Source organism: Staurois parvus, unplaced genomic scaffold (genome assembly GCF_062004578.1).
Source record: "Staurois parvus isolate SC_StPar_1 unplaced genomic scaffold, SC_StPar_1.0 ptg000174l, whole genome shotgun sequence".
Lineage (NCBI taxonomy): Eukaryota > Metazoa > Chordata > Amphibia > Anura > Ranidae > Staurois > Staurois parvus.
Window position 1 is genome coordinate 379,440 of NW_028317970.1, and position 24,787 is coordinate 404,226.

Genomic DNA, 24,787 nt, shown 5'->3' on the forward strand with positions numbered 1-24,787 from the left:
AGAAGGAGAAGGATGAGAAGAAGAATGATGAGAAGAAGGAGAAGGATGAGAAGAAGGAGAAGGATGAGAAGAAGGAGAAGGAGAAGGATGAGAAGAAGAAGGATGAGAAGAAGGAGAAGGAGAAGGATGAGAAGAAGGAGAAGGAGAAGGATGAGAAGAAGGAGAAGGATGAGAAGAAGGAGAAGGATGAGAAGAAGGAGAAGGATGAGAAGAAGGAGAAGGATGAGAAGAAGGAGAAGGATGAGAAGAAGGAGAAGGATGAGAAGAAGGAGAAGGAGAAGCAGAAGGAGAAGGATGAGAAGAAGGAGAAGGATGAGAAGAAGGAGAAGGATGAGAAGAAGGAGAAGGATGAGAAGAAGGAGAAGCAGAAGGAGAAGGATGAGAAGAAGGAGAAGGATGAGAAGATGGAGAAGGATGAGAAGAAGGAGAAGGATGAGAAGAAGGAGAAGGATGAGAAGAAGGAGAAGGATGAGAAGAAGGATGAGAAGAAGGAGAAGGATGAGAAGAAGAAGGATGAGAAGAAGGAGAAGGATGAGAAGAAGGAGAAGGATGAGAAGAAGGACAGTTCTGTGACAGTTTCTGTCTATTTCTGACAGTTCTGGGACATTCACTCCATACAGCGGTTGAAACATTGTATCTATTTGTTTCCATAAATGGATCCATTTATGGAAACAAATAGATACAATGTTTCAACCGCTGTATGGAGGGAATGTCCCAGAACTGTCATAAATAGTCTATTTCTGACAGTTCTGGGACATTCACTCCATACAGCGGTTTCCGGCAAAAAGTGTATGTGCAGAGTTCCTCTATTCTGCAGATACACTTAGAGGAGCTCTGCAGATACACTTAGAGAAGCTCTGCACATACACTTTTTGCCGGCTTGGAATTAATCTTATTTTCATCCTACTTCTTCTTCTTCATCCTCATCCTCAGAAGAAGAAGAAGAGGATGAAGAAGAAGGATGAAAATAAGAATATTTCCAAGCCGGCAAAAAGTGTATGTGCAGAGTTCCTCTATTCTGCAGATACACTTAGAGGAGCTCTGCAGATACACTTTTTGCCGGCTTGGAATTATTCTTATTTTCATCCTACTTCTTCTTCTTCTTCTTCTTCTTCATCCTCATCCTCTTCTTCTGAGGATGAAGAAGTAGAAGAAGAAGAAGAAGTAGGATGAAAATAAGAATTCCAAACCGGCAAAAAGTGTATGTGCAGAGTTCCTCTATTTCTGACAGTTCTCTGACAGCTTCTTCACATGTACAGCGGTTGAAACATCTGTATCCTAAATGGAAACTAATAGATACAATGTTTCAACCGCTTTACATGTGTTCCTTCTGTCAGAGAACTGTCAGAAATAGCGGAGCTCACTGCAGGGACACTTTTGCCGGCTGATCGGGAAATATTCGATTCGCGCACCCGAAGTAGGCAAAATTTCGGATTCTACGCGAATCGAATATTTCCTGAAATTCGTATCGAATTCCGGTTCGCCTGGTTCGATTCGCTCATCTCTAATTACACCAAAAAATGGCCAACCCGGTCCCACACTTCATCCATGTCTTTGGGGACCTCTGATCTCCTTATGGACGGTTTCTTCCATGATGAAGATCAGCCATGGAGTATATCTGAGGTGTATATCAGGGTGTGCTTCTTCCCCACATGAGAGCTGGGATGTCCAGCAACATTCATCTAGAAGACATTTCCAGCAGTCAAGGCACTAATACACCTCCAGGGTTGTGTGGGACCCCTGATGTACAGGAAGACAGGACTTCAGTGAGGAACATTTCCCTCACTCAGGACAGGAAAGTGGCTTCTCCCCTGTGTGAGATCTCTGATGTCTGTAAAGATGGGACGTCTGTGAAAAACATTTCCCGCACTCAGGACAGGAATACAGCTTCTCCCCAGTGTGAGATCTCTGATGTTTATGAAGAATGGACTTCTTTGAAAAACATTTCCCGCACACAGGACAGGAATATGGCTTCTCCCCCGTGTGAGATCTCTGATGTGTGTGAAAACTAGACTTGTATGAAAAACATTTTCCACACTCAGAACAAGAATACGGCTTCTCCCCAGTGTGAGATCTCTGATGTCTGTAAACATCGGACTTCTTTGAAAAACATTTCACGCACATAGGACAGGAATACGGCTTCTCCCCCGTGTGAGATCTCTGATGTGTGTGAAGACTAGACTTGTATGAAAAACATTTCCCACACTCAGAACAGGAATACGGCTTCTCCGCAGTGTGAGATTTCTGATGTCTGTAAACATCAGACTTCAGTGAAAAACATTTCCCGCACTCAGGACAGGAATATGGCTTCTCCCCTGTGTGAGATCTCTGATGTTTATGAAAACTAGACTTGTGTGAAAAACATTTCTCACACTCTGGACAGGAATACGGCTTCTCCCCTGTGTGAGATCTCTGATGTGTGAGAAGACGGGACTTCACTGAAAAACATTTCTCGCACTGTGGACAGGAATACGGCTTCTCCCCTGTGTGAGATCTCTGATGTTTATGAAGACTAGACTTGTCTGAAAAACATTTCCCACACTCAGAACAGGCATACGGCTTCTCCCCTGTGTGACATCTCTGATGTCTGTAAAGATAGAACTTATCTGAAAAACATTTCCCGCACTCAGGACAGGAATACGGCTTCTCCCCCGTGTGAAATCTCTGATGTTTATGAAGAATGGACTTCTTTAAAAAACATTTCCCACACTCAGGACAGGAATACGGCTTCTCCCCTGTGTGAGATCTCTGATGTGTGTGAAGACTAAACTTGTCTGAAAAACATTTTCCGCACTCAGGACAGGAATATGGCTTCTCCCCAGTGTGAGATCTCTGATGTCTGTAAACTTTAGACTTCTGGGAAAAACATTTCTCACACTCAGGACAGGAATAGAGCTTATCCCCTGTGTGAGATCTCTGATGTGTGTAAAGATGAGACTTCTGTGAAAAATATTTCCCGCACTCAGGACAGGAATACGGCTTCTCCCCCGTGTGAGATCTTCTATGCACATTAAGACCATATTTAGATTGGAAACATTTCCCACACTCAGGACAGGAATATGGCTTCTCCCCTGTGTGAGATCTTTTATGCACATTAAGATTGTATTTAGATTGGAAACATTTCCCGCACTCAGGACAGGAATACGGCTTCTCCCCCGTGTGAGATCTTTTATGAACATTAAGTTTGTATTTAGAACAGAAACCCTTCCCGCACTCAGTACAGGAGAAGCTCATCCCTGTTGGAAGGCCGGTCTGGTCCCGCACAGTCTGAGGTTCCTCAGGATACGAGGAATCCGATGGTCCATCTACACTGGGTGGTGCCGGATGGACATTGGAGGGAGCCGGGTTTTCTCCTGGACTATACTGTGTGATGTCCTCATCTTCTACTTTCCAGTCTGGAGACAAAGTGAGACAATCCTCGGAGGTTTTCCTCATCTCCCGGCCATGGACTAAAATACAAAGACAAAGAGGATTACTAGACAGGAGCTGATTGGTTCCCCCAAACCAAGACTCCGCCCACATCAGGCAGCTTGGTCTCTGAGGAGCTTACAATTCCACCCTCAAGGGAACTAGGAAATGGCTCCTCTGATCTCCTACCAGGTCATTTCTTTATTCATGGACCTTAGTCAGAGAGTGAGGAAACAACCAGAACTGTCTTTTATAGGAGGGACAGTGATGAGGGGATTATAGGATGAGGGTCCCCACCCCCTCTATCACTCATCGCCATCTTCCCAACACAAGAAGTACTGCACTTCCTTATTTACTCCATGATTTAGTCATGAAGAACAGCGGGGCTGAGCCCCACCAGAGGTCAGAGAGTGAGGATGGGGGGAGAACAACCAAGATGAAGACTGGACTGATCCTGAAGACCACCATCATTGGGGTATTGACTCCTCCCTCATTATCACTTTCTGTTTAAGGGTCCAAAGTTGGAGGATGTTATCACATTATTATCACCATGTAAAAGTCTGTGCTCCAATCACATCATCCGATATAAAATGTCCAGCTGGGAGGAAATGGGGGGAACAAAAGAGAATCCATATTATGTGTATATATAGCAGTGGGGGAGGGGGGAGAGCAGAAGTCAGGAGTATGTAATGTACAACATAGAGTATATAGTGCAGGGGTCAGGAGTATGTAATGTACAACATAGAGTATATAGTGCAGGGGTCAGGGGTATGTAATGTACAACAGAGTATATAGTGCAGGAGTCAGGAGTATGTAATGTACAACATAGAGTATATAGTGCAGGGGTCAGGAGTATGTAATGTACAACATAGAGTATATAGTGCAGGGGTCAGGAGTATGTAATGTACAATATAGAGTATATAGTGCAGGGGTCAGGAGGATGTAATGTACAACATAGAGTATATAGTGCAGGGGTCAGGAGTATGTAATGTACAACATAGAGTATATAGTGCAGGGGTCAGGAGTATGTAATGTACAACATAGAGTATAAAGTGCAGGGGTCAGGAGTATGTAATGTACAACATGGAGTATATAGTGCAGGGGTCAGGAGTATGTAATGTACAACATAGAGTATATAGTGCAGGGGTCAGGAGTATGTACTGTACAACATAGAGTATATAGTGCAGGGGACAGGAGTATGTAATGTACAACAGAGTATATAGTGCAGGGGTCAGGAGGATGTAATGTACAACATAGAGAATATAGTGCAGGGGTCAGGCGTATGTAATGTACAACAGAGTAAATAGTGCAGGGGTCAGGTGTATGTAATGTACAACATAGAGTATATAGTGCAGGGGTCAGGGGTATGTAATGTACAACATGGAGTATATAGTGCAGAGGTCAGGAGTATGTAATGTACAACAGAGTAAATAGTGCCGGGGTCAGGAGTATGTAATGTACAACATAGTATATAGTGCAGGGGTCAGGAGGATGTAATGTACAACAGAGTATATAGTGCAGGGGTCAGGAATATGTAATGTACAACATAGAGTATATAGTGCAGGGGTCAGGAGGATGTAATGTACAGCATATAGTATATAGTGCAGGGGTCAGGAGTATGTAATGTACAGCATATAGTATATAGTGCAGGGGTCAGGAGTATGTAATGTACAGCATAGAGTATATAGTGCAGGGGTCAGGAGTATGTAATGTACAACATAGAGTATATAGTGCAGGGGTCAGGAGTATGTAATGTACAACATAGAGTATATAGTGCAGGGGTCAGGAGGATGTAATGTACAACATAGAGTATATAGTGCAGGGGTCAGGGGTATGTAATGTACAACATTATATATATATATATAATGTATATATAGTATACATATATATAGAGTATAGTATAGTAGTATAGTATATAGAGTATATATATAATTCTGAATATAAATGGATAGAAAACTGGCTAAAAGATTGTATTCAGAGAGTAGTGGTTAATGATTCAAACTCTGAATGGTCTGGGGGTGTCAGTGGTGTACCCCAATGTTCAGTGTTATTAGTGGGATACCCCAAGGCTCAGTGTTATTAGTGGGGTACCCCTAGGTTCAGAGTTATTAGTGGGGTACCCCAAGGTTTAGTGTTATTAGTGGGGTACCCCAAGGTTCAGAGTTTTTAGTGAGGTACCCCAAGGTTCAGTGTTATTAGTGGGGTACCCCAAGGTTCAGTGTTATTAGTAGGGTACCCCAGGGTTCAGTGTTATTAGTGGGGTACCCCAAGGTTCAGTGTTATTAGTGGGGTACCCCAAGGTTCAGTGTTATTAGTGGAGTACCCCAAGGTTCAGTGTTATTAGTGGGGTACCCCAAGGTTCAGTGTTATTAGTGGGGTACCCCATGGTTCAGTATTATTAGTGGGGTACCCCAGGGTTCAGTGTTGGGACCCTTACTTATTAATATATATATAAACAATATGGGGTGTGAGATTATAAACCCCATTCCAGTCTTTGCAGATGACACCAAGCTGTGCCGGGGAATAACGTCCTTACAGGATGTCTCCAACTTACAAGCCGACCTCAATGCTCTGTGTAATTGGGGGCTATGGGGCCAATGAGGGCTAATGGTGATAAATGTAAGGTTCTGCACTTGGGGGCTAAGAATATGCATCATACATACTAGGGGGTACAACTGGGGGGGGGCAATGGTGGAGAAAAATCGGGGGGGGGGGGGTCAATGGTGGAAAATGATCTAAGGGACAATGGTGGAGAAGGATCTGGGGGATTAGTGGTGGAGAAGAATTGGGAAGGTCAATGATGGAGAAGAATCTGGGGGGCAATTGTGGAGAAGAATCTGGAGGGGTAGGGGTCAGTGGAGAAGGATCTGGGGGTTCTAGTAGATCACAAGCTTAATAATGGCAGCAATGCAAAGCTGCGGGTTCTAAAGTGAGCAAAATCCTCTCTTGTATTAGGAGAGGTATAGACTCCAAAGAGAGAGATATCACCCCCCCCCTCCCCCCGGTACAAATCATTAGTAAGACCTCATCTGGAATATGCAGTTCAGTTTTGGGCTCCAATTCACAACTGGGAACTGGAGGAAGTACAGAGAAAGGCAACCAAACTGATACGAGGCATGGAGGAGATCAGCTATGAGGAAGGATTAGAGGAACTGAATGTATTCTCTACTGAGAAGAGGAGATTAAGGGGGATATGATCTCCATGTATAATACATAAGGGGGATATGATCTCCATGTATAATACATAAGGGGGGGGATATGATCTCCATGTATAATACATAAGGGGGGATATGATCTCCATGTATAATACATAAGGGGGATATGATCTCCATGTATAATACATAAGGGGGGATATGATCACCATGTATAATACATAAGGGGGGATATGATCTCCATGTATAATACATAAGGGGGATATGATCTCCATGTATAATACATAAGGGGGGATAATATCTCCATGTATAATACATAAGGGGGGATAATATCTCCATGTATAATACATAAGGGGGGGATATGATCACCATGTATAATACATAAGGGGGATATGATCACCATGTATAATACATAAGGGAGGATATGATCTCCATGTATAATACATAAGGGGGGATATGATCTCCATGTATAATACATAAGGGGGATATGATCTCCATGTATAATACATAAGGGGGGATATGATCTCCATGTATAATACATAAGGGGGGATATGATCACCATGTATAATACATAAGGGGGGATATGATCTCCATGTATAATACATAAGGGGGATATGATCTCCATGTATAATACATAAGGGGGGATATGATCTCCATGTATAATACATAAGGGGGGGATATGATCTCCATGTATAATACATAAGGGGGATATGATCTCCATGTATAATACATAAGGGGGGATATGATCTCCATGTATAATACATAAGGGGGGATATGATCTCCATGTATAATACATAAGGGGGGGATATGATCTCCATGTATAATACATAAGGGGGGATATGATCTCCATGTATAATACATAAGGGAGGATATGATCTCCATGTATAATACATAAGGGGGGGATATGATCTCCATGTATAATACATAAGGGGGGATATGATCTCCATGTATAATACATAAGGGGGGATATGATCTCCCCCTCCCCCCGGTACAAATCATTAGTAAGACCTCATCTGGAATATGCAGTTCAGTTTTGGGCTCCAATTCACAACTGGGAACTGGAGGAAGTACAGAGAAAGGCAACCAAACTGATACGAGGCATGGAGGAGATCAGCTATGAGGAAGGATTAGAGGAACTGAATGTATTCTCTACTGAGAAGAGGAGATTAAGGGGGATATGATCTCCATGTATAATACATAAGGGGGGATAATATCTCCATGTATAATACATAAGGGGGGATAATATCTCCATGTATAATACATAAGGGGGGATATGATCTCCATGTATAATACATAAGGGGGGGATATGATCTCCATGTATAATACATAAGGGGGATATGATCTCCATGTATAATACATAAGGGGGATATGATCTCCATGTATAATACATAATGGGGGGATATGATCTCCATGTATAATACATAAGGGGGGATATGATCTCCATGTATAATACATAAGGGGGGGATATGATCTCCATGTATAATACATAAGGGGGGATATGATCTCCATGTATAATACATAAGGGGGGATATGATCTCCATGTATAATACATAAGGGGGATATGATCTCCATGTATAATACATAAGGGGGGATATGATCTCCATGTATAATACATAAGGGGGGATATGATCTCCATGTATAATACATAAGGGGGGGATATGATCTCCATGTATAATACATAAGGGGGGATTTAATCACCATGTATAATACATAAGGGGGATATGATCTCCATGTATAATACATAAGGGGGGATATGATCACCATGTATAATACATAAGGGGGGATATGATCTCCATGTATAATACATAAGGGGGATATGATCTCCATGTATAATACATAAGGGGGGATATGACCTCCATGTATAATACATAAGGGGGGATAGGATCTCCATGTATAATACATAAGGGGGGATATGATCTCCATGTATAATACATAAGGGGGGTATGATCTCCATGTATAATACATAAGGGGGGATATGATCTCCGTGTATAATACATAAGGGGGGATATGATCTCCATGTATAATACATAAGGGGGATATGATCTCCATGTATAATACATAAGGGGGGGATATGATCTCCATGTATAATACATAAGGGGGATATGATCTCCATGTATAATACATAAGGGGGATATGATCTCCATGTATAATACATAAGGGGGGATATGATCTCCATGTATAATACATAAGGGGGGATATGATCTCCATGTATAATACATAAGGGGGGATAGGATCTCCATGTATAATACATAAGGGGGGGATATGATCTCCATGTATAATACATAAGGGGGGATATGATCTCCATGTATAATACATAAGGGGGGATATGATCTCCATGTATAATACATAAGGGGGGATAGGATCTCCATGTATAATACATAAGGGGGATATGATCTCCGTGTATAACACATAAGGGGGGGATATGATCTCCATGTATAATACATAAGGGGGGATATGATCTCCATGGATATTACATAAGGGGGGATTGCTGAAGGAAAGTCCTGGATTCTTTCTTGGATACACAGAATATAACTGGATATAACATTTATAGGGAAAGTTGATCCAGGGAATATCTGATTGCCTCTCGGGGGGTCAGGAAGGAATTGTTTCCCCTGCAGGAGCAGATTGGATCGTGCTTTGCTGGGTTTTTGTCTTCTGGTGGATCAGCTGTGGGTGTCGGATTATAACTTTTATTTTTAATGGTTCAACTAGATGGACTGTCTTTTTTCAGCCAGACTAACTATGTAGGTCCCACACCGCTGCCTCCCATCTCCTGAGACTGCACTCAGTGACTTGGGTCTGAGACACTACAGACATATCCCTCCACCCGGCACAGGTGACAAATACTGGGAGAATTGCTATGTCACCACCATGAGGAATAAGATCAAAAGAACATGTCCAGGTGTCTAGGTCTAGTAACACTTATGGGGAAATGAACATTTTGCTGCCAGCTGAACCCCAGAACCTCCATAAATCCAGTCTAGAGACATAAATTGTGTCTGCAGCACAGAGAAGGAAGATTATCCGAGAGAAATCCAGGAATACAGGACGGGGAACACAGCTCAGGAAAGTGACCAGGGGATTACAGGCTGATATCACCCAGTCCCCGCCCTACTCTGGACCAATCAGTGAGCAGTATGGGTGGAGGAATGGATTTAGTGTTCATGACCCACCTGTGCTGATCTCTGTAGGAGTGTCCTCCTCTATAAATGTCCCCGTTATTCCATCCTCCTCCATAGACTGCTGATCATCCCTCACATACGCCTCTTCTTCTTCTGCTTTCACCTCAAATTCTATATCGATTGGATCTCCACTCTAAATCAAGGAAATGAGAGAAAATATCATCTGTATAATATAAGGTCACATAAAATATCCACACATTGTCTCCACAAGTCCATGTTCTAGACGCTCCATCCCACCAACCTTGTAATAGTGAGGGATGGTGTGACCTTCCTGTGTGGAATCCCGGGAATACAGAGGACAGGGACATCTCTCTGGTGGGTTCCTGTAGCTGGATGACTCCACCATGGTGTCCTGGTACAGATCTTTGTGTTCTTTTAGAAGCTCTGACTCCTCCATCCCCCCATCCTCATCCTCCTCCTCTTTTATCTCTTCTTTAACCTTAACTTTAAGATCTCTCAGGTTTCCACTCTGAATATATAATAAAAATGACATCAATGGTAACAATACAGATAATGTACAGATCCTAATGATACTATCAGTGATTGTTCCTCATCTACCTGATGATGGTGAGGGATGGTGTGACCTTCCTGTGTGGAATCCCGGGAATACAGAGGACGGGGACATCTCTCTGGTGGGTTCCCATGACTGGATCCATCTGTAGGAAACACACACACTGACTGAATCCATTGTTTCTATGTGTTTATCAGATGATGGGGGATCTAGGTGGATCCTCCGTACTGCTCTCTCCTTTACAATAAAGTCTCCTCTTACCCGGTGATGTGAGGGGCGGCTGATTGTCCATCATGACGTCCTTGTAGAGATCCTTGTGTCCTTCTAAATACTCCCACTCCTCCATGGAGAAATAGACAGTGACACCCTGACACCTTATAGGAACCTGACACACACAATGATACAGTCACCATCCAGACACATCCCTTGTCTGTTACTGGAGAATGTCCCAGAATTCCCGGCACCGCTCACCTCTCCTGTCAGCAGCTCAGTGATCTCTCTGGTGACTTCTAGAATCTTCTTCTTCTTTCTCTCTTCTATCAGGGAGGGAGGTGGAGGCAATGTGATGTCATATGATCTCCAGACTTCACAGGAGGAAAACTCTACATCTGAACACAAATAGTCACATCAAATGATATTCCCAGAATCCTCCTCACCTCTCCATTCAGGTCTCCATTTTATTAAAGCCCCACTTCAGTCTGAGGTATAATTTCCCCCCACAGGACCCCCACACTACGCAGGGTATAGGCTTGTTCTGACTATTGAGAATACCAAGGGACACCCACATTCTAAGAGCATCAGAAAAAAAAGCCAGCCGGAGGGACATTTTGAGGAGAAGCTGTGAGGTCAGTGTGATGTCATAGGATTCTCTGACTGTGGATGGAGGGACATTGGGAGAAGGAGCTGTGAGGTCAGTGTGATGTCATAGGATTCTGACTCTGGATGGAGGGACATTGGGAGGAGGAGCTGTGAGGTCAGTGTGATGTCATAGGATTCTGACTCTGGATGGAAGGACATTGGGAGGAGAACTGTGTGGTCAGTATGATGCAGGGGTGGACTGACAACTCATGGGGCCCCTGTGTCCTTGCCCAAACTCAAAAAAGCCTATGGAAAAGGTACAATGGGCATCTCATGGGGCCCCCAACTGACCCTGGGCCCTCGGGCAGTGCACGAGTTTCCGAATGGTCAGTCCACCCCTGGTATGATGTCATAGGATTCTCTGACTCTGGTTGGAGGGACATTGGGAGGAGGAGCTGTGAGGTCAGTGCGATGTCATAGGAATCTCTGACTCTGGTTGGAGGGACATTGGGAGGAGGAGCTGTGAGGTCAGTGCGATGTCATAGGAATCTCTGACTCTGGTTGGAGGGACATTGGGAGGAGGAGCTGTAAGATCAGTGTGATGTCATAGGATTCTCTGACTCTGGATGGAGGGACATTGGGAGGAGGAGCTGTGAGGTCGGTGCGATGTCATAGGATTCTCTGACTCTGGATGGAGGGACATTGGGAGGAGGAGCTGTGAGGTCAGTGCGATGTCATAGGATTCTCTGACTCTGGATGGAGGGACATTGGGAGGAGGAGCTGTGAGGTCAGTGTGATGTCATAGGACATATAGACTCTGGATGGAGGGATACTTGGATGGGGAGATTTGAGGGGTCCTCTATATGAGGCTCCCATATAAACCAAATCCTTGTTCCTGGGCGTGTCCTACCTCTCCTAAACTGAAGAGTGACCTTTGACCTTTACCATCCAGAAATCTTTCCGGAATCTGTGGAAGTAAGCTGTCATGTGATCAGGTGACGTGCGGAGGAACGGAGTGTAAATAGCAGACAATTGTCTCCAGAGCCCCTAATGGTGGGGATGGATTTGGCGGCGTGCTGGTGCCAAGTTTCCTCCCCCCAGGGTCACTGCAGGTGTGGAGAAAAGCTGTGTAAGAGGATATGGAGGAGAGATGAGGAGGAGATCCAGGAATCAGGAGAAAGGTCAGGGCAAGCAACAGACGAGCGCATCCAAGAGACCAAGCCGGGGTCACTACACAGAAAATCAATCCAAGGAAACAACAGGCAGGACGAGGAATAGCAAGAAGGAGCTGAGAGACAAATGAGAATATTGCTCAGCCAATGGGAGATGATCTCAGCATGACTTCCATCATGAAGGAGATGAGGGGGAGGGGAGGAAGTCACTGAAGGTGACCATAGATCCATGGAAATTCAGCTGGTTCAGCAGGGATCGCTCACATTTCCATCCATGTGTGGCCACTGCCGGATAAAAGCCACTCCCCCAGCGGCTGCAGCCAATAGCTTCAGTGCTGATCCGTGTATTCTGAGAGCGGAGGAGTCCCCACATTGTCAAAATACAAGAGTGCAGCGGGGAAGATTCCCCCATCCACCTCCAATGTGTGGATGGGGGAATCACTTCAGTTTTAATGCTCATCCCGCTGGCTGAACGATAAAACTGAACCATGTAGGCCAGCTTTGGGGGCAAATATATTATCATCAACTCCTCCCCCTGAAGGGGTTCATCTACATATTACCTCCTCTGCTGCCAGATCCAGGAATGTCTCCTCTCTGCTTCCTCATTCATAGAACTTCCTGTCTGTACCTGACATCACTTCCTGTCTGTACCTGACATCACTTCCTGTCTGTCTTCCATAGAGACTTCCTGTCTGGGTAGAAGTGAGATCCCCACCTTGTGGAGCTCAGAGGAACTGCAGCCCCGAGAAGCGTCTGGTAGTGTGACCCCGGCCTTGTGCTGGGTGTGTATGGACTGTAGATCCTTATAGAGGGGTCACCTCCACTCCCACCAAGGGGGACAGAAATATATGACTGCTCGGGGGAGGGGTTTTGGCCCCTTTGATTTTGCAGTAACATTGATTGCAGATTTAGTCCTGTAGAACATCTGGTATATGGATACAAAGCCCCCCAGCTGGGAGTAAAGGGTGGAAATGGCTGGTGACCCCCAGATTTGGGCAATGATGTCATCACTATAAATGGATAAAACCCGCGCTATGTGTAACAACTCCAAACCTACAAAAACCTTCTAGCGGACTGCTGCTGTAACAAAGGGAAGGATTCCCTGTCATCTAGAAGAGCATTATGTGTCACAGCGCTGTCCTATTGTGTGTGCACAGAAATCATCACAAATACACTACAAATATGTGGAGACATTCAGAGATAAAGAGCTCAGGGCTCCAAATCCTATTCTCTGCACATCCACTGCTTCTACTTTACACCCACTTCATTGGTCCTATGGGGTTTATCAATAAATGAAGGAAACTGAACCGTGTGCAAATCCATCCACAACATAAAGTGCTTTGTGCTCAAGATGCTGCTCCCTGCACATCCACTGCTTCCACTTTACACCCACTTCATTGGTCTTATGGGGTTTATCAATAAATGAAGGAAACTGAACCGTGTGCAAATCCATCCACAACATAAAGTGCTTTGTGCTCAAGATGCTGCTCCCTGCACATCCACTGCTTCCACTTTACACCCACTTCATTCATCTCATCACATTTGCTGCTATAGGAAATCATGTAAAATGATGTCCCATCTCGCTGTTTGTAAACACAATTCTGCAGCTAATTGACCACTAGGATTACTTTTACATGAAAGCCGACCACCAGCTAATAAACCAGCACTAGAATGATGGCTGTAGCTGCAAGCATCCTCCCGGTATAACCACTCCAAGTCCAGCGACGTTCCAGTACATTGCTGGTCCATGTTGGACATATATGTACCAGCAGAGAACACGGACATACGATGAATCGGGTCTGCGGACCAATATGACTGCAATTCATTCTTTTCTGTAATGTCCATGTTGAGGGTTCGGCCCAAAAAAGTTTTAATTTCATAAACGGTGATAGAGTTCCATGTGAATTGTGTGACAAGAGCTGAATTTGGGTGTCGCCATGTATTGTGGTGTATAAATTGCCTTGGCCCACAATTGGTACAAATCTTCTGTGAAGAACAGTGGAGGGGCTGAACACGAGTGCTGGCAGTGACCGGGCCGATCCGGCTAACACTGAGTATTGGGGACACTATACAAAGCCGGCACTAGTATAGTTCTGTTCATGATCAATATATTGATCCGTACAAACACTATACTAGTAATGGCGGTGATCAGCGACCTATAGCGTGAGTGCGACAGTGTGCGGCCAATCTAACGCCAGCTGACCCTGGCTGGGAGGGGCTTACTGACCCTGACACTATGTGATGTCACTAGTGGCAGGAATACAGAGATCAGTGAAACATTCTATATACTGACACTGTACTAATGGCACTGGCTGGGTGATAAGGTGTGGTCATGGTTCCCTACCTACACGGGATGGGGAATAAGGTGTGGTCATGGTTCCCTACCTACACGTGATGGGGAATAAGGTGTGGTCATGGTTCCCTACCTACACGTGATGGGGAATAAGGTGTGGTCATGGTTCCCTACCTACACGGGATGGGTGATAAGGTGTGGTCATGGTTCCCTACCTACACGGGATGGGTGATAAGGTGTGGTCATGGTTCCCTACCTACACGGGATGGGGAATAAGGTGTGGTCATGGTTCCCTACCTACACGGGATGGGGAATAAGGTGTGGTCATGGTTCCCTACCTACACGGGATGGGGAATAAGGTGTGGTCATGGTTCCCTACCTACACGGGATGGGGAATAAGGTGTGGTCATGGTTCCCTACCTACACGGGATGGGGAATAAGGTGTGGTCATGGTTCCCTACCTACACGGGATGGGTGATAAGGTGTGGTCATGGTTCCCTACCTACACGGGATGGGTGATAAGGTGTGGTCATGGTTCCCTACCTGCACTGGATGGGTGATAAGGTGTGGTCATGGTTCCCTACCTACACGGGATGGGTGATAAGGTGTGGTCATGGTTCCCTACCTACACGGGATGGGGAATAAGGTGTGGTCATGGTTCCCTACCTACACGGGATGGGTGATAAGGTGTGGTCATGGTTCCCTACCTACACGGGATGGGTGATAAGGTGTGGTCATGGTTCCCTACCTACACGGGATGGGGAATAAGGTGTGGTCATGGTTCCCTACCTACACGGGATGGGGAATAACACTCATGATAAATAATGACACAAACATTATTGATGATATACTGGAGAGGAACTCTAAGGACATGGGGTTGCTAAATACTGAGACCAGAGCTATTAAAGAACAGCTGGAGATGCAAGAATTAGCTATGGAAAGCATGAGTGCTGCTCTGACAGGTCTGTGTGAGATGACAGAGGACATTTATCAGTCAGAGATACGCCAGTAGGAGGAGCTCGAGCGGCAGCGCAATGACGTCATATCCAGCATCGACGCCATCTTGGTGCACCCGGATATATCCACACATGCAGTACACCCATGCTGTAGTGGAACTAATGCTGTGAAAACATCTACAGATGTGAGTAGATCCAAGTCTTTATATATTAACAATAAAAGGTTTCACACTATATCGGATTTTCTTACTTCATTGGGGACGAGTTTGGAAGGTCATTGGCCTTGAGAAGCAGGAGAGTTCAGGGGAGACCCCGGTACAGGAGAGAGTCCCAACATTACTACTAACAAGGAAGCTTTCCTGTGGAACAGCAATACTGCAAGGCTCATTGGCCCTGTGGGGCCGGGGCAGGAAGGTGAGGGGGCACCCCAGCCACTGAGGATTGTCACTGATTGGTTGCACACCGGCATGAAGATCATAATTATTATCATGAATTGATTTTTCCATTAAGGACACTTTATTATTGTGTTGTGCATGCCACACACCATGAAGGGGTTTATGCCCCCATGTAGCATGTATTGAGGGACACAAGGACTATTGCACTTTATAGGCCATCTGGAATATTGGGGTTCTATTTACTTCTATACACTTATGTGTTTCTATCACATCCTTGTAAGAGTTTTCTATATGTGCTCACATCAGTTTATTTGTATTATTCCATTATATTTGTCTATGTGATATTATTGTCTAGCGCTGCTCTACCTATATATTCATCTCAGCCCCCCTGACCACATTGTGACCCCTCTGGCTATCACACCTGAGCTGCTAAGCAGCTTCTGACCAACCATTAGGGTGTAGATCCCCCTGGCTGAACTAGGAGGGCGCTACAATCTATAATCTTCTACCTCAAAAGTCCAATTTTACTAGAAATACAAAAAGTATATGTGAGCTAGAAGGAATCACTCTCCTGTGGGAACACTTCAAACATTAGAGCTCCCCCTAGCTGCAGCCTGGTAATGACATTACTAGGAGGTCTGTTCATTTATCTGCTCCATACCTCCCGTCTTTATATAATTTAACATAACATAATACAATATAATAGAATATATTATATCTCCTGACATTTAGGGGTCTATTCATAAAGACATTTGTATAGCAGTGCGCTCAGTGACAAAGCATGTACATTCCTTCTGTGTGATGGGGAACAATTTAAAATGAATTTTGACTTAAAATGGAAAATGTTGCCTTTTGTTAGAATTTCTATGAGGAAGATCATATTTTCATCGTTTCCCCGGGTTGAACCATGGGAGTTATTATACCAAATAATAGACAAGGGTCATTTTCAGGTCTCAAGTCCCGCAAGGGACACACTTTTCCCCAACTGAAGTATTTAGTTCTGTGTATAGAGAAGGAATGGAAGCCGGGACCCCTCAGTGCAGGAACAAGGGGGGAGGGGATTACAAACACCAAATAATCCCGTGGTGGTCCCCACATCCTCTAGTCTAGCTGAGATGTCATTGTTCTGCCAATGAGAAGGATGAACAAGTGGAAGAGACGCGGTATATGGAAGTATTCTCTACGTTTCTGCAGACACAGGGACCATTATTCCAAGCTGAGGGATTCTGGGAGAGCTCGGGAATAAATGTCACAATGGAAGAGTTTCTGTACTCCAATGTAATGAGGACAAGAGAAGTCCCACATCATGGATTATACACTGTGTCACGGATAAAATGCACGCCCACAGCGACTAGCTAACCAAGGCGTGGTCCGCCCGTGACTTGGGGTAAAGAGGGAATGAGGGGGACTTTGAGCATATAAGACTGGTCAGGATACCCTTTCACTGCCCACACTACCTCTGGCCACCACTAGAGGGAGACTCCACTCCAGCTGGCTGACCACACACAGGCAGATATGAATCTTATATACAATCTGGTGCATGCTAAGGATTGAGGAGCAGTCTAGCAATTGGCACACCCTTCTAGGATTCCTCCAGCTATCCTACAAGCTAGAACCCCGGTGTTAATCACTCTTCAACTGTCCACAGACCCCCACATTAGATACACAACACACGGTAGCTTGCCACCACCACAGACTGGTCTACTGGGCCACCACACACACACAGATCTCCGTCTGGCAGATCTATGTTACAATCTGTAGGCAATCTGCCAACATGCAGTACAATTGCATACAGATTGGCAATGAACTTAGACCGAGCACATAGACTCTACAATACAACAATCTCTCCGGAGATATGAGCCCGAGCTTAGTACACAGAAGTCACTTATTCATTTTATGATTTAATATCCCAAAAGTGGGCAATGTATTAAATATGTACAAAGAAAAAAAGTTGCAGAAAATACAAAAAGATACACAATTGGCTATTCACTATAAAATAAAAGGGAATAAAAACAGAAATAAAACTTTTACCAAGATTTATCCTGAGACTGGAGCAAGTCAGAGAAAGTCCACGATTCACCAGTCACATGGAACCGGCTCTGTACAAATCACTCCGTCCATATCTCAGGGTCCTCAATTTATTGAAATATGGATGTGGGCTGCACATTAGCCCTTGGCCAATCAACCCTGGGGGGTGTTCCTGTAGCAGCCCATTGGATGTTCTGGGTTCTGAAGTGCCCAGAGCTGAATGGGCCAGGAATGGTTTGGATCACTTGGTCAGGGATAGAATTTCCGACACTAGTGTGTTAGTCTGAACACAACAATACCAATCGCTGTTCAGCTGTTGCAATCAGGCACCATAGAACCGTTTCCTGTGTTTCTCTGGGATTCCACAGGGGCTACAAATACAGTTTTACATGCAGATGTAGCCTACAGTGTGTCCAATCAGAAGGAAGTATTTTCATCTCTCTGCAACAAATATTTTAGCTTTTATGAGATGAAATACATTCCTTTGATTTGTGGATATAAATCAAAGCTGACAGACACTTCGGAGCCTTCTCACGGTCTCCTGCTGACTCTTGTAGCCGAAATGACTAGGATTCTTCTTCTAGGTTCAAGAAGGTGGCAAACTGGCTACATAGGTGACAACATTGTATTGGCATCCAGGTGACACCTCTACCCTAGAAGCTGCTCTGTCCTTTCAGATGCTAATTGGTGAACATATGTCTCTGACCGAATACTGAACACTTATCTGTAATAACATGGAATAAAACTAGATTCACAATTACATATTTCTACTGATCACCTCACATCTCAGCTACCCAACCCTTACATTTATGTTACACACTGCTCCAAAAAATGAAAGGAACACTTTGAAAACCCATCAGATCTCAATGAGGAAAAATCTCCTGCTGGATCTCTATACTGACATGGAGGGGGTGATGAGTGAGGAATGTAAGGATCCCCCATTGTTTGATGGAAATGAAAATGATCAACCTACAGAGAACTGAATTCAAAGGCACCCCAAAAATCAAGAAAAAATGATGCAGCAGGCGAGTCCATTTTACCGAAATTTAATTGCAGCAACTCAGAATGGTCCTCGGTAGATTGTATGGCCCCCATATGCTTGCATGCATTCCTGACAATGTTGGGGCATGCTCCTAATGAGACCACGGATGGTGTCCTGGGGGATTTCATCACTGTGCTCCTGGACAGTCTAAAGTGCAACCAGGCAGCTTGGATGAATCTAAACATGACATCCCAGAGGTGTTCTATTGGATTTAGGTCAGGCCAGCATGGGGGCCATTCAGTGGTATTAATTCCTTCATCCTTCAGAAACTGCCTGCACACATTTGCCACATGAGGCCGGGTATTGTCGTGCACCAGGAGGAACCCAGGACCCACTGCACCAGGAGGAACCCAGGACCCACTGCACCAGTGTAGGGTCTGAAAATGGGTCCAAAGATTTCATCCCAATACCTAATGGCAGTCAGGGTGCCATTGTCTAGCCTGTAGAGGTGTGTGCGTCCCTCCATGAATATGCCCCCCCAGACCATCAGTGACCCACCACCAAAACAGTCATGCTGAATGATGTTAAAGGCAGCAGAACATTCTCCATGGCTTCTCCAGACCCTTTCATGTCTGTCACATGTGCTCAGGGGGAACCTGCTCTCATCTGTGAAAAGTGCAGGGCACCAGTGTTGGACCTGCCAATTCTGGGGTTCAATGGCAAATGCCAATCCAGCTCTATGGTGCCAGGCAGTGAGCACAGGGCCCACTAGAGGATGTTGGGCCCTCAGGCCACCCTCATGAAGTTCCTCCTTGCACAAAGGAGTAGATACGGTTCTGCTGGTGGGTTAAGGAACTTCTACGGCCCTTTCCAGCTCTCCTAGAGTAACTGCCTGTCTCCTGGAATCACCTCCATGCTCTTGTCTCCTGGAATCTCCTCCATGCTCATCTCCTGGAATCTCCTCCATGCTCTTGTCTCCTGGAATCTCCTCCATGCTCTTGTCTCCTGGAATCTCCTCCATGCTCTTGTCTCCTGGAATCCCCTCCATGCTCTTGCTGGGAGACACAGCAAACCTTCTTGCAATGGCAAGTGTTGAAGTGCCATCGTGGAGGAGTTGGACTACCTGTGCAACCTCTGTAGGGTCCATGTATGACCTCATGCTACCAGTAGTGACACTGACCCTAGCCAAAAGAAAAACTAGTGAAGAACAGTCAGTAAAGATGAGTAGGGAAAAAAATGTCAGTGGCTTCCACCTGTAAATTCCTGTTTTGAGGGTTGTCTCATTGTTGCCCATCTAGTGCACCTGTTGTTAATTTCATTAACACCAAAGCAGCTGAAACTGATGAACAGCCCCCTCTGCGACTTCACTGACCAGATCAATATCTCAGGAGTCTCATTGACTTGATGCTAGACTCTGATTAATAAGTCTTTCTTTCATTTTTTGAGCCGTGTATTATGAATGCTAACTCTACAAAGCTGCAGATCTGTGAGAGTTCTTTTCTGGATTCTTCTGTTTATAGATTACTGAGACCTTTACAGTAAGATGTGCATTTCCTCATGTAATGTTCTATTTGTGTGTTTTGTTTTTTTATGTTGGTTGGACTGGATGGATTGGTGTCTTTTTTCCATCCAGATGAACTCTGTAAATATGTAACAAGGTGACTCCAGTAACACTGCTGAGACTCATTTCGTTTTAGTGAAAAGGTACAAAAAGGAACCTCCCTGTTTCCATATAATTCAGATTATACAAAAAGACGTGATGGGGATAAAATACCAGATTGTCTCATAAGAATGTAGGACGTATATTATGGTATGTTTGTGGATTTGTAATCCCATGATATATATATAGTATGTTGGAGTTTATCGGTATTGTTAGGAATATTGTATGCATGCTACCAAAGCCGTAATCAATCAGTAGATCAGAATACAAATTATTCTTTTTATTATCTCTCCTCTGTGTGTACAACTATTATTCTAATCGCTTTATGTAATCCAACCTCCTGATAGTTACAATTCTCCATTTAATCACTGTTACACCAAAACGTAATGATTGTAAATGAGGAATAATATCTACTCTCCAAGGCATTCTATAGATTTCACAAGGGCCAATCTGTTATAGTGAAATATTCATTTTTCCTGATCACAGATTAGTTACTTCCGACCCCAAAAAAACTCAGACCAGACAATTCTTATCCAAGGATGACACCCAGTGGCCATGGGAGGTAATGCTTGAGTAAACATGGGTTAGAGAATCAGATTCCCCAATCACAGAGAAGGTTCCACCTCCTGGCCAGGTTTATTCAGATTTGATGAGTGTATAAGTCATAACTAGATAAAACCGGCAGGAACACTCACAGAGGAAGGACCATCTACACAGCCATCTGGAAGGTAGACATCATCTCAGACTCAGATCATCTAAAGATACTCAACTGAAGAAGAGACACCATTTTGTGGAAGCCCAATCCCAACCGTTAATTGGCAGCCATCTTTGAGTCTGATCATCAGTTCTCCAAAAAGATGACCTGGTACTTGGAGGGTAATTATATATTTTCTGTTGATTTTGTTTGCTTAGACTAGTAAGTCCTTTGCCACATTCCTTTGTAACCTAATAACTCTCCCCATGATAACATCACTTCAAGTTAAGTCATTTATAAAAATGTTCCTGTTCTTAGGCCATACTGGTGGACTATTTTGCAGTTTATTCCTTCTGCAGGAGACAGATTATTGTCCGTTTTTATTGGTTATGATGTTTACAGGGAGACTAATTATTGAATTTAATTCATTCTATTTTAGAGCTTTTACAGAAACATCTTAGTGTCAGTGTAAATCACAATCTGACTATTGTTTATGGTGTTTGTAGGTGACTTATGTAAATAAATATTGATTTTCATACTCTGCAGTCTATACCTACACAGATCTTGTTTGAGTTCTTATAGAATTTTTCAGATTAAGTTATTTTTATAAATCATTTTTTGTATTGGAGACACTGTGATTAAAACCAAAAATACCTCATTTGGCCTTTAGATGACGCTAAGTATCCTAGCAATTAGCACCATCTAGTGTCCAAAGTGTCAGGGAACACCTGAACAATTGATTTAGTCAGCTAAATCAATTGTTCAGGTGTTACCTGACACTTTGGACACTAGATGGTGCTAATTGCTAGGATACTTAGCATCATCTAAAGGCCAAATGAGGTATTTTTGGTTTTAAATCAATGGTTGGTTTAATTCTGTGGTTTTATGTAATTTATATCTTCAATGTTTGAAAATGTATGATCTCAGGTCTTTGTACGAAATTACCCCTAACATAGTAAACTAAGGGGTCTATGCAAAATATATATTGGGGGAGGTGACAAGCATGTGTCCAGCTGTGACAAATTCTGGCCATATTTTAATAAACTCAGTGATTTCCTATAATCGTCAGCTCCCTCTAGTGGCCATAATAATGTATTACTTCCAAAATACCTCAATCAGGAAAAACAGTTTAATACCACATTATTGCCACTAGTTTGAGCCAATGATCATAGGAAATCCCTGTATGAAAAGACCAACATGTGACATGGCTGAATGAATGCTGGTCATATTAGTTCATCTATTCTCTAAGTGGGGCGGTATCTATTGGGCCAATCCCTTTTACAAACCACACATAATATCGCCCTTCAAAGTGAAAACAGAAACGATTTGCAGAACATCAAAGAGTAGAAATATTTTCCGGTGGATCCCCTCTACCCAGACCCCATATGTAGACATAGAACAACAAGCTGTGTTCCCTCTCGTGCCGCACTCCTCCAACCACCCAAACCCACACAGAAGCCAAGGGAAATAATGAGAGGAAAGTTTCCTCCTAGTTTGGGGCGGAGTTCTCCTTCCCTCCTGTTGGGGGATGGGAGAAGGATGGACTGAAGACAGAGAGACGCTTCGGGGTCACCACTGTTCTGTAGAGCCTTGAAATGAAGGACATCAACTTCAGAAGTTCTTGTTGTCTGTGTAAAGTTCCCCGATAACGAGATCTGGGCTCTCCCGGCTTCTAGCTCTGTAACCCGCTATATCATTATCAGGAAACGCAACTCCGACACCCAAGAAGGGCTGAAGTTGTGTCCTTCATTTCCAGGATCTACTGACCACTCTGCACCCCGACATTTACTGCACTTCATCCATGTCTTTGGGGGCCTCTCATCTCCTTATCAACTGTTTCTTCCATGATGAAGATCAGCCATGGAGTATATCTGAGGTGTATATCAGGGTGTGCTTCTTCCCCACATGAGAGCTGGGATGTCCAGCAACATTCATCTAGAAGACATTTCCCGCACTCAAGGCACTAATACACCTCCAGGGTTGTGTAGGACCCCTGATGTACAGGAAGACAGGACTTCAGTGAGGAACATTTCCCTCACTTAGGACAGGAAAGTGGCTTCACCCCTCTGTGATGTCTCTGATGTCTGGAAAGACTGGACTTCCATGAAAAACATTTCCCACACTCAGGACAGGAATACGGCTTCTCCCCTGTATGAGATCTCTGATGTGTGGAAAGATGGGGCTTCTGAGAAAAACATTTTCCACACTCAGGACAGCAATACGGCTTTTCCCCCGTATGAGATCTCTGATGTATGTAAAGATCGGACTTCTGTGAAAAACACTTCCCGCACTCAGGACAGGAATACGGCTTCTCCCGTGTGAGATCTCTGATGCGTGTAAAGACTGGACTTCCATGAAAAACATTTACCGCACTCAGGACAGGAATACGGCTTCTCCCCTTTGTGATATCTCTGATGTTTGTAAAGATTGGAGTTCTGTGAAAAACATTTCCCGCACTCAAGACAGGAATATGGCTTTTCCCCTGTGTGGGATCTCTGATGTGTATAAAGATAGGCCTTCGTTGAAAAACATTTCCCACACTCAGGACAGGAATACAGCTTTTCCCCTGTGTGAGACCTCTGATGTATGGTAAGACTGGACTTGCATGAAAAACATTTCCCGCAGTCAGGACAGGAATACAGCTTTTCCCCTGTGTGAGATCTCTGATGTGTGTAAAGATAATACTTAGTTGAAAAACATTTCCCACACTCAGGACAGGAATACGGCTTTTCCCCTGTGTGAGATCTTTTATGCCTATTAAGATGGTATGTAGAATGGAACCTCTTTCCGCACTCAGTACAGGGGAAGCTCTTCCCTGTTGGAAGGCCGGCCCGGTCCCGCACAGTCTGAGGTTCCTCAGGATACGAGGAATCCGATGGTCCATCTACACTGGGTGGTGCCGGATGGACATTGGAGGGAGCCGGGTTTTCTCCTGGACTATACTGTGTGATGTCCTCATCTTCTACTTTCCAGTCTGGAGACAAAGTGAGACAATCCTCGGAGGTTTTCCTCATCTCCCGGCCATGGACTAAAATACAAAGACAAAGAGGATTACTAGACAGGAGCTGATTGGTTCCCCCAAACCAGGACTCCGCCCACATCAGGCAGCTTGGTCTCTGAGGAGCTTACAATTCCACCCTCAAGGGAACTAGGAAATGGCTCCTCTGATCTCCTACCAGGTCATTTCTTTATTCATGGACCTTAGTCAGAGAGTGAGGAAACAACCAGAACTGTCTTTTATAGGAGGGACAGTGATGAGGGGATTATAGGACGAGGGTCCCCACCCCCTCTATCACTCATCACCATCTTCCCAACACAAGAAGTACTGCACTTCCTTATTTACTCCATGATTTAGTCATGAAGAACAGCGGGGCTGAGCCCCACCAGAGGTCAGAGAGTGAGGATGGGGGGAGAACAACCAAGATGAAGACTGGACTGATCCTGAAGACCACCATCATTGGGGTATTGACTCCTCCCTCATTATCACTTTCTGTTTAAGGGTCCAAAGTTGGAGGATGTTATCACATTATTATCACCATGTAAAAGTCTGTGCTCC

At 44.3% G+C, this 24,787-nt stretch overlaps 2 protein-coding genes across 2 annotated transcripts in view; both read right to left on the reverse strand.

Annotated features, from left to right (window-relative positions):
- Positions 1 to 1,361: 1,361 nt before the first annotated feature.
- The window catches only part of LOC149462469 (uncharacterized), a 56,140-nt gene continuing 32,714 nt past the window's right edge, over positions 1,362 to 24,787 (reverse strand). The window contains exon 2 of the mRNA XM_089676822.1: positions 1,362 to 3,229. Coding sequence (XP_089532948.1) covers positions 1,783 to 3,229 — 1,447 coding nt within the window. The 3' untranslated portion in view covers positions 1,362 to 1,782. The remainder of the gene's footprint in view (positions 3,230 to 24,787) is intronic.
- Positions 22,067 to 24,245, reverse strand: LOC149462470 (uncharacterized). Its single transcript, XM_089676856.1, has one exon. It carries the CDS (start codon positions 24,243 to 24,245, stop codon positions 23,523 to 23,525), a length of 723 nt encoding a protein of 240 aa, XP_089532982.1. The 3' UTR covers positions 22,067 to 23,522.

Excerpts from the sequence above, each read along its gene's own strand:
- LOC149462470 (XM_089676856.1), bottom strand. The coding sequence starts at position 24,245 with ATGAGGAAAACCTCCGAGGATTGTCTCACTTTGTCTCCAGACTGGAAA.